The sequence below is a fragment of the Cebus imitator genome, unplaced genomic scaffold, assembly GCF_001604975.1.
Source record: "Cebus imitator isolate Cc_AM_T3 unplaced genomic scaffold, Cebus_imitator-1.0 Scaffold242, whole genome shotgun sequence".
Classification (NCBI taxonomy): Eukaryota; Metazoa; Chordata; class Mammalia; order Primates; family Cebidae; genus Cebus; species Cebus imitator.
In genome coordinates this window covers 599,124-610,623 of record NW_016107557.1, presented here as the reverse complement: position 1 = coordinate 610,623, position 11,500 = coordinate 599,124, and the positions used below count along the sequence as shown (strand labels likewise).

Below are 11,500 nucleotides of genomic sequence, written 5' to 3'. Positions count from 1 at the left end.
CAAATACACATACTTTTTTCTGTCAATAAAAAATTTACTTGTTTTAAAAAAAATCCAAATGCTGGCATTGTCCAGAAAAATTTAACAAGTTTATTTATAATTATTATAAAGTTGAACCGCTGAAACTTGTTCACTGATACATTTTAACTTGCATTAATGCTTTATGTCTCCATATTTATGTTAAAAATTCACACACAAATGAAAATGGAAAAACTGTCAATACCTGATTTCTGTCCCCTGTTTTTCCACTCACAATCATATATACTTAGGTACCTTTTGACCCCATGGAAAAAAAATTATCTAGCATTCAGAACTACCAATAATAGGAAGAAGAGAATTTTTTTTTTTTCTGAGAATGAAATATTTCCCATCATAGTGGATTCTTAAGCACATTCTCCACATATGCGGTGTGCTAGCTGGATGTCTTGGCATAATTGTTACACATTTGGCATGGATAGCACAAAGGTTTATGTCTTCAAAAACGCCAACCAGATAGGCCTCACTTGCCTCCTGCAAAGCACTGATAGCTGTGCTCTGGAAGTGCAGATCTGTTTTAAAGTCCTGAGCAATTTTTCGCACCAGATGCTGGAAGGGAAGTTTGCAAATCAGAGGTTCAGTGGACTTCTGATAACATCTAATTTCACGGATTGCCATAGTACCAGGCTGTAATGATGAGGTTTCTTCACCCCTCCAGTAGAGGGTGCACTCTTGTGAGTGGCTTTTGTAGCCAGTTGCTTCCTGGGTGCTTTACCACCGGTAGATTTGTGGGCAGTCTGCTTTGTACGAGCCATGGTATAGAGACCTCCTTACTTACCCCCCTTCTTCAGCTGGAGCTCAGTGAGCGAGAGGTGGTGCTGGCATTGGAGAGTGACCAGCATGAGCATTCTTAATGGTATCTAGAATGGAGAATCCTTTCCATCAGGTTTTTAATTTACTTCAGACCCATCAGAGAAATCACTATCTATAGCAGCCTTACAAAATGTATTTCTTAAATAATAAGACTTAAAAATAAAAATCACTCCCTGATCCATGGGCTGCAGAATGGGTGTTGTATTAGCAGGCATGAAAATAACGTTAATCTCCTTGTACATCTTTGAGCCATTGATCACCACCAGCGGAGGTCTGTCCAGCAGACCCTGACTCATGATTGTCAACTGCTTTCAGAGGGCAGTTGCAGCTAACTGACATGATTCCCTGTCCTTGCTTATATTTATTCAGTCCAGTTTTAATAACAGAGGTTCTAAGTCAACATGCTTGTGGATAATTAACATGATTAAAAGAGTGGTTTTACGAATGATAAAAGGTCTTGGTTCCTGGGCCCAGAGTAAATACTATTAATAGGTAATTGCCCTTCAACCTCCTCCTGAGAGGGTCATCCAGCACAAAGTTTACGTGAGTAAACAAATTAGAGTAGAGACAAAGGGATGTGGGGTAAACAGACTTTAACTGGGGAAACTTTTATTATCCCTAATCTTTTACTCTATGACTTAAAGTTCTAACATAATCTATAACTTTCCCTAATATTTCCCTAATATTTTGCAAGCCACCCTAAGTGAATCCCAACACATCTTCATCTGTCCTCCTGGGTGAACAGGCACATTGCCAATGAGCAGTAATATTTTGAAAAGAACTTTATTTTTCTGAGCAATAGGTCTCAACAGTAGGGTTAAAATACTGAGTAAACCGTGATGTGAACAGATACACTGTCATCCAGGCTTTCTTCCATTTATAGAACATGAGCAGAGCAGATTTTGTATAATTCTTAAGGGCCTTCGGATTTTTGGAAGGATAAATGAGCATTGGCTTCATCTTAAAGTCACCAGCAGATAATCACCCTGTCTTTTGAAGCTTTGAAACCAGGTACTGAATTTTCTGTAACAATGAAAGTCCTAGGTGGCATCTTCTAATAGAAAGCTGTCTCATCTGCATTGAAGATCTTTAGTATAGCCACCTTCCTTGAGGATCTTAGCAGGATCTTCTGCATAACTTGCTGCAGCTTCTACATCAGCACTAGCTGCATCATCTTGCACTTTACATTATGAAGGTGGCTGCCTTCCTTAAACCTCATGAACCAACTTCTAGCTTCAGACTTTTCTTGTGCAGTTTCCTCACCTCTCTCATCCTTCATAGAATTGAAGAGAGTTAGGGCCTCTGAATTAGGCTTTGGATAAAGGGAATGTTGTAGCTGGTTCATCACTGCAGACCACTCAAACTTTTTCTGAAAATCAGTAGGAAGGCTGTTTGCTTTCTTATTCCAGTGTGTTCCTTGGAGTAGCACTTTTAAGAACTTTTATTATCTTAAGAGCTTTTAGTTCACTTTCTTTGCAAGGCCCTACAACACAGTAATTGGATAATTAGGTGAATTGTTAACATGTCATTTTATGTATGTACCTTTAATTCTAGTTTTCTAAAGTATCTTTAATATTTTTAATTCGTTTTCTTTGTTATAATTTTATTATACTTTTAATCTAGTTATACTTTTATTTTTCTTACCTTAAACTGATTTTTTAGAGCTGTTGAACTGGTTTTCCCATGGGCTGCAATGTCATAGAGTATTATTGTAGGCAGATAATTGTTTTTGAGTAAACATATACATCCCACATCTGCCTAAAAATGATTTAAGTAATAGAGGAACTCTTAGAATTAACGGGGATTTTCCTCTTCAGAAGCTGCTTGAGAGCCTAAGAATTTTCACCAAATTATGAACAAGACAGAGATTGCTTTGTTTACTGTAATCATATGAGAAACTAAACTCTTTTATTTATTTCCTCTTTAGGTATTTACTTGGTATTTGCCTTTGAGAAGCAGCAATGAGCATGTATGTAGTAGTCCCAGAGGGGCTATGTTCTGTCCTGCACAAATTTGAACAACCCATCTCAATATATTTGACATTTCTCTGTTTGTTGATTTTAATTCCAAATGTGCAGGATGCTTCCAGAAACTCCAGTGTAGAAATTCAACATTTGCTGTCTGTGACAGATGAACTTTTGCATGTATATATAAGAATGAGTTGGGACCTCTGTCATTAAAAATCTATTTTTAAGTAACATTCTAAGAATTCCATTTGCATCTACAATCTTAGCTCATAAAAATTATAATATGACTTGTTAAAGCAACTAAACTCTTTCCACAGTGCTCAGATTTGTCCGGTGTGTGTTTACAGTATTAAATTTATTGCGGTTGTGGAATTGGTCAGAGAGCATTTTCATAGTGTGCTCGTTTCTATTGTTTTATTATATAGCATTTTTCAAGATTTAATGGATTGCATTCTGTACAGTTGAATGTAAGTGTTCAATATGTATTGCTAAAGTTACAAGTTTAAAACTCAATTTCAGATGTTCATAAAAGCAAAAATTTTAGCAATTTGTTGCATTTTGAAATAATCATTAACATATTGCAATTCAAGAGCTGGTTAGACATTTTAAGTGGCAGCATAGAATTTTGGAATTTTGGGGCTTTCTTTTGAGAATTTGCTACCATAGCAATTAATGTTTCTAGTTACCAAGATTGTGATTTAGACACATTTACCTTTCTTCATTGAACCATGGTGCCATAGTTATTTCTCTTAAGATTTAGTGGAAATCCCTCTCATGTAAACATGTTGCACATTTTTTCCAAATTTATGCATGGAACTGCTATAGGAATATTCTCACCAACTGATGCTGTGTACCCACTTCAGCACAGAAATAAGCAAAACCTGCTCCTCTGTTACAACCTCAGCACTTTGCACCATAGGAACCATTGTTAAAGTTGTCACTTGTGTAATTGACTGCTTTTCCAAAACTGGTCCCTATGTGAACTGTTGTCCTTACTTTACACCACCGTTTGAAAAACTTGCCAGTTTTTAGATGTAGATGTAGTGAAAAACTTCAAGAATGAAGCAGAGTAATTGAGCATTCTTTTTTAAATTATTAAGCCATGGTATACCAAAACATTACTTTTTGTAGTAATTCACAGTACTTGTTTTAAAAACAGAGTGTCTTCATTAATTTACATCTATTAACTGTTCATGGTGTTAGAGTTGCAAACTTTTTAGCAAGAAAGCATGGGTTTCCTCATTTCAGTTCCTTCTGCCGTCTGTCAATCTCCAAACTGTTAGCAGTTCACAAAAATAAGTCTTTTTGCCTTAAGTCATTTGGGAAATACATAATACTGCATCTGACTGGTGGCTGCCATTAGCTAGGAAAGGTTTGTAAATGATGTCAGGGAGGTGGGGAAAAGGAATCTTCCTGTTAGATATTCAGGTTCATTTTTATTCTAGGGCAGTGCCCGGAAGTATATTGATAGTTTGGTAGGTACAGGAAAAGCATCATCATTATTTCCTCGTTTACATTTACTGGTCTTAATTAGTAGGTAATAATAATACATGTACTTTTAGCCTCTTTCAGCCAGTTCCACTCCCTGGGTGATTTGGAGAAGAGAAGAATCCTCCAAAGGATAGAGTAGCCAGCAGTAATACAAAGCAGAGAGACCAGAAAGATAGAGTTCCTAAAGCCTCAGTGAAGAGAAAGGAGCAGAGAGTGAGATCAGATCTGAGAAGATGCTCTGGGTACTGAGTTCACTGTTGTTGGCATGGGGGAGGCTCCCTGTAGCCACCCCTGCAGGCACTATGTTCAGGTGTCCACCTTTCTCCTTGAGCTTTGCCTGTCTGTTGCCTTATCAGTTCTTCTTTCGCTACCACCCTCCACCCCACCCCCATCCCTGTGTCTCCTTGCTGCAATTAATTTTTCTGGACATTGACTTAATTATTAGAAAAAGGACTAAAGGTTCCCCTGACTATCGTCTCCGATCACCAAGGTGGAAGGGAGCTGATAGGACTCTTCCTTGACATACCCTGCAGTCTAAGTGTTTGGTTTTCTATGCAGGACTTACGGTAACAATTATGGGGATTCGGGGGGTATGGCTTTTCACCGTTGGGCCAGGAAGAGCACCTGTTGCAGCAGGCTTGGTGAAGTGGGGCACTCCCAGACCTGCCATGCAGTTTATCCTCTGATAATGGAATTAGAAATGAAGGTCTAACCAGCTATTGGTGGGAATGACGGAATTGGAGATTGCAGTGATTGATCTGGAAACATGGCTGGATTGTGATGTAACCAAGAATGCTGATGAATTCTTCGGGCCTAGAATATACTTGAGAAAGCACTAATGGCTTATGTTGAGGGAGAGGAGCTGGCTATTTTTAACCACATCTGAGGGAGCCGTGTTCTAACCTGCGGAAAGTATTGCAAGCATGCTAGAGTGACACCTCTGCAGAGTCACTGCACCATCGAGCTTGGCCCTCCTGTTCCTTCAGTACCCAACCAGGCACTCTGGGTCCAGGGTGACTCTCCAAAGAAATTGACCTTCAGCCAGAGAAAACATTGGGTGGAGACTCTTGCTTATATTAATGCATTCTTGTAATGACTTAAAGGAAGATTGCCAGTACAGTGAGTTTTGCAGCCTGCTCCCCCACCCACACCTGGAAATTGAGGGAGCATGACCACTGTCTGACTTCACATGTTAATAGAGGATAAGTACAGAGTTGGGACTATATTGATCAGCATAGAAAAGCAGACAAACCATGCTCAGCCATGAGATGGCCAGGTTTCCAGTTCTGTTAACTCTTGGGAATTTCTTCTTCAGCCTTTTAGCTTAGTGCCATTATGTAATTTTGATTTGTATTCAAGTATTCTTCAAGTATCACTGTGGTGAAGGTTTAGCTACTTGTATAGGTCTGACTGCAGGACAAAAATGCCAGTGTGAATATTCTAGCTACCAGACATCGTTTTTGTTGAAAAACTGACTTTCTGTTGTCTACCTCAGGCCTTGTGCATTTGGGTTATCTCTAGCTAGTCCCCACACAGGGTTTCTACGTCTGCAAAATAGAGGCCAAATCCAGGGACCGGGCGCCAATAACAGAAGTTGTACCAAAATGCCTGTGGTACTTGATGGTCTGTTGGTCAAATATGAAGTATAAGTGTGTGATGTTAGAACCTCCCTAGTTGCTGCTATGTCAAACGCTACCCACTTAAGTGTTTTCATTCTGAGCAGCATTCCTAATTCTTTGAAGGCAACCGGTGCAAAGCCTGCTACACTTATGTAATGATATTTAGCACATACATATGGGACTGGAGCCCAGGGCACTGTCAGTAGTTCTCCCTCTTGTGCTTCCCAGTTTGTCCTCTGCCCCCATGTAGGCCTAAAGCCACCCCACTGCTTAACGCCTGCCCCTAACCACAATACTGAGGAAGTGCAGGACATCCAAGGGTACTCTGCACAGCTTGGCTGTGGAGACTTTTGAGCAAGCCCTAAAGTCTCCTGCTCCCTGGACTTCTCCTGGGTTGTGCTTTCTTGGGGACAGCATACTTTGGACAAAGCTGAGCTGACAGCTAATGTTTATTAGCCTCCTACCTAAGTCGGTCACTTTGCTAAATGCTTCACCTGTGGTAATTTATTTTGATTGTTATAACATCTCTGTGAGCACCATTATCCCCATTTTAATGATGAGGAAACTGAGTCATAGAGGGTACAGACTTGCCCAAAAGAGAGCCAGGATTTTCACACCCACTCCCCAAGTTGGACCTGCCCTCCAAGTGCTTGTTATATACCTCCAAGGGTGTCAGCCCAGATGACTCCTCACCCATCCACCACCTGCAGTTTGAAATGTTAACTATTAGAGCCCCATCCTTTTTGCTACTTAGATGTTCCCTGGGAGGAGTGTTTATTTCTGAGTAAGGGGTTTTGTTGAGAGAGAGGGGTAGAGAGAGCAGGAGAGCACTGGAGTGCACTGGCAGGAAGCAAAGATAAGACCTGAATTTCAGTTTGGTAGACCTCTTTTAGCAGCCTGACCTGTAGCAATTCTAGTTTAGTCTGCATGATAGGGAGAAGGGTCCTCTTCCCGCCCTCACCATTTGCAAGTGGCAGGAGCTGAGAATGCGAGTGTAAGAGTGTAGCCAAGGTGAGAGGTTGCGAGAGAAGGAGACAGTTTTTTTCAGTTTCAGTCGAGTATCCAGACAGAGGCAAATAATTTTGTTTAACTTTTTATTAAAGTATAACTATAGAAACACATCAGTGATTTTTCACAAATGGAACATGTGCATACAATCAGCACCCCAGAAGTCCCCCATCAGATCCCTTCCAGTTAGCTACCTCTCCAAGGGAAACCACTATCCTGAATTCTAAGAGCATAGATTAGTTCTGTCTGGTTTGGGTGATACATGAATAGAATTAAGCATTACGCATCCTTTGTATCTGGTTTCTTTCCCCCAGTATTATGTCTGTGGGATTATTGTTGCATGTATTTGTACATGGTTTTTCATTCTCATGGTTGTATAATATTTCGTTGTGTGAATAAACCACATACTATTTATCTGACGGCTGTTTGGTTCATTTACTGTTTGGAAACGAGTACTTATCCAGATATCTAGTACATGAATTTTGGTGCATATAGGTACATACTTCTGCTTAGGAATGTGCTACAATTTAAATGTTTGTCCTTCCAAATCTCATGTTGAAATTGGATCCCCAGTGTTGGAGGTGGAATCTAATGGGAGGTGTTTGGGTCATGGGGGTGGGTCCCTGATGGATAGATGAATGCCCTACAGTGGTAGGAGAGGTGACTTCTTGCTCAGTTCCCAAGGACAAGTTAATTGTTCCCAGTTAACAACAATGACAGCTGGTTGTTTAAAAGAGTCTGGCACTTCCTGCTCCCCTAATCTGCTGGCCTCTGGGAGCCCCTGCCTGGCCATGCCCACTTGCAGTGCAGCCACAGATGCCCAACCAGGGTGCTCCCCAGTGCCTGCCAACATAGCTCCTTTACAGGCAGACCATACTGGTGTGCACCCACCCACCCACAGCCTACTCCCACTACAACCTCCCTGCACCACTTTGCTGGCACCCATGGGCAGTCCTCACCATCCTGCTCCCACCTGTACCCCACCTCTGCTGACACACACACACCCTACTGTGCTGCCACTTATACCACAGTTAAACCCTGAAGGGCATCAAAGAAGATAAAAGGCTGGGCATGGTGGCTCATACCTGTAATCCCAGCACTTTGGGAGGTCAAGGCGGCGAATCATGAGGTCAAGGGTTCAAGACCAGCCTGAACAACATGGTGAAACTCATCTCTACTAAAAATACAAAAATTAACCAGGTGTGGTGGCAGGCACCTTTAATCCCAGCTACTCAGGAGCCTGAGGCAGGAGAATCAGAATCATTTGAACCCAGGAGGTGAAGGTTGCAGTGAGCTGAGATTGTGCCACCGCACTCCAGCCTGGGTGACAGAGCAAGACTCTGTCTCAAAAAAAAAAAAAAAAAAAAAAAAAAAAAAAAAAAAAGATAAAAGCAAAAAACCCTATCAAAAGGACAGCAGCTTCAAAAGATGAAAGGAACATCAGCATACCCAGGTGAGAAAGAACCAGCACAAGGACTCTGGCAACTTAAAAAGCCAGAATGCATCCCCACCTCCAAACTACCACATTAGTAACCTAGTGCTTAGCCAGGCTGAAATGACTGAAGTGACAGATACAGAATTCAGAATCTAGATAGGAACAAAAATCATTGGGATTCAAGAGAAAGTCAAAACCTAATCCAAGGAGTGGAAGGAATCCAATAAAACAATATGAGAGCTGAAAGACCACTTTAAGAAAGAACCAGATGAATCTGCTACAGCCGAAAAACTCACTGCAAGAATTTCATAATATGATCAGATTTATTAATAGCAGAATAAAGTTCAGGAAAGGATCTCAGAGCTTGAAGACCAGTTATTTGAAACTCAGACAGAAATAGGAACAAAGGATTAAAAAGAATGAATAAAATCTCTGAGAAATCTGGGACTATATAAAAAGACCTATGACTCAAACTATGTTTCATTGGCATCCCTGAAAGAGACAGACAGTAAGCAAGTAAGTTGGAAAGCATATTTGAGGATATCATCTACAAAAAGCTCACCACTGGTGAGGTCAACATTCAAATTCAGAAAATGCAGAGAATCCCTGCAATGTACTATACAAGACAACCATCTCCAATACACGTAGTCATCAGATTCTCCAATGTCAACTTAAAAAAATATTTAAAGGCAACTAGAGAGAAGGGGCAGGTCACCTACAAAAGAAACTCCATCATACTAACAATGGACCTTTCAGCAGAAACCCTGCAAGCCAGAAGAGATTGGGGTCTTATACTTAGCATTCTCAAAGAAAAGAAATTCCAACCAAAAATTTCATATCCAGCCAAACTAAGCTTTATAATTGAAGAAGATTCTTTTCAGACAAACGTTAGGAAAATTTATTGCAACGAGACCTGCCTCACAAGGAGTCCTTAAAGGAGTACTAAATATGGAAATGAAAGATTAAGAGTCACCACATAAACCCACTTATATACATAGTCCATTGACACTATAAAGCAATTATATGAGTCTGCATAACAACCAGCTACCAGCATGATGACATGATAAAATCTGCACATATTATTATGGACCTTAAACAAAAATGGGCTAAACGCACCACTTAAAAGGCACAGAGTGGCAAGTTGGATAAAGAAGCAAGACCCAACTATACACTGTCTTCAAGAGACCCACCTCATATGCAGTGACACACCTAGACTCAAAGTAAAGAGGTGGAGAAAAATGTATGAAGCAAATTAAAAAATAACAAGGGTTGCTGTTCTAATTTCAGACAAAACAGACTTTAAACCAACAGACAAAGAGACAAGGGCATTAAGGGTTCACATCAACAAGAAGAGTTAACTGTCCTAAATATATATGCACCCAACACTGGAACAACCAGATTCATAAAACAAGTTCTTAGAGACTGACCTTCAAAGAGACTTAGATAACAACACAATAAAAGTGAGAAATTTCAATACCCCACTTACAGTATTAAACAGATCTTTGAGGCAGAAAACTAACAAAGATATTCAGGACCTGAACTCAACTCTTGCACAAACAGACCTAGTAGACAACTATAGAACACTCCACACAAAAACAGAATATACATTCTCCTCATTTGAACATGGCACATACTCTGAAATTGACTATACATTGCCCATAAAACAATTCTCAGAAAGAAAAAAAATGTATGAAAGCAAAAGCATATCAACCACACTCTGAGGCCACAGTGCAATATAAATGGAAATAAATATTAAGAAAATCACCCAAAACTATACAATTACATGGAAATTAACCTGCTCCTGAATGACTTTTGGGGTAACTATGAAATCAAGGCAGAAATCAAGAAATTATTTGTAACAAATGAAAAAGCAAAGAAGTGACGTAGCAGAATCTGGGACATAGTGAACACAGTGTTAAGAGGAAAGCTTACAGTGCTAAACGCCCATATTAAAAAGTTAGGAAGATCTCAACAGCCTCAAATTTATCTAGAGGACCTAAAGAAACAAGGCCAAACAGACCCCAAAGCTAGCAAAAGACAATAAATCACCAAAGTCAGAGCTGAACTGAATGAAATTGAGATGTGAAAAACCAAACGAGATCAATGAAACCAGATGTTGCTTCCCTGAAAGAATAAGATTGATAGATTGCTAGCTAGACTAATAAAGAAAAAGAGAAGATCCAAATAAACACATAGGTGACAAAGAGGACATTACCACTGACCCCACAGAAATAAAAAAAATTTGCAGAGACTATTACAAACACCTCTGTACAAAAACTAAAAAACCTACAAGAAATGCGTAAATTCCTGGAAACACACAACTCTTCAAAATTGAACCAGAAAGAAATTGAAACCCTGAACAGATAACAAGTTACAAAATGGATTCAGTAATAAAAAGCCTGCCAACCAGAAAAAGTCCAGGACCAAGTGGATTTATATCTGAATTCAACCAGACAGATAAAGAAGGGCTGGTACCATTACTACTGAAGCTATTCAAGAACATTTGAGGAGAAAGGATTCCTCCCTAATTCATTCTATGAGGCTAGCCTCATTCCAGTACCAAAACTTGGCAGAGACACAAGAACAACAAAAATTTTAGGCCAATATCCTTGATGAATATAGATGCAAAAATCCTGAAAAAAATACTAGCAAAGCAAATCCAGCAGCACATCAAAAAGCTAATCCACCACAAAAATGTAGGCTTTATCCATGGGATGCAAAGTTGGTTCAACAAACACAAATCAATAAATGTGATTCATCACGTAAACAGAAATAAAAACAAAAAATGTATAATCATCTCAATAGATGCAGAAAAGGCTTTCCATAAAATTCATCATCCCTTCATGTTAAAAATCTTCAACAAACTATGCACTGAAGGAACATACCTCAAAATAATGGAGCCATCTATGACCAACCCACAGCCAACATCACACTGAACAGGCAAAAGCTGGAGGCATTCCCCTCGTGAACCAGAGCAAGACAAGGATTTCCACTCTCACCACCCTTATTCAACATAGTACTGGAAGTCCAAGCCAGAGAAATAAGCAAAGAGAGACCCATAAAAAGCAACCAAATATAAAAGGAAGTCAAACTATCTCTACATTCAGATAATGTCATTTTATACCTACAAA

The 11,500-nt window shown here is 39.7% G+C and overlaps 1 protein-coding gene across 1 annotated transcript in view; it reads left to right on the top strand.

The window, feature by feature from the left end:
* RNMT (RNA guanine-7 methyltransferase) overlaps positions 1-7,353 on the top strand; it is a 44,192-nt gene extending 36,839 nt beyond the window's left edge. Inside the window, exon 12 of the mRNA XM_037727844.1 lies at positions 2,777-7,353. Coding sequence (XP_037583772.1) covers positions 2,777-2,814 — 38 coding nt within the window. The 3' untranslated portion in view covers positions 2,815-7,353. The remainder of the gene's footprint in view (positions 1-2,776) is intronic.
* The last annotated feature ends 4,147 nt before the right edge of the window (positions 7,354-11,500 follow it).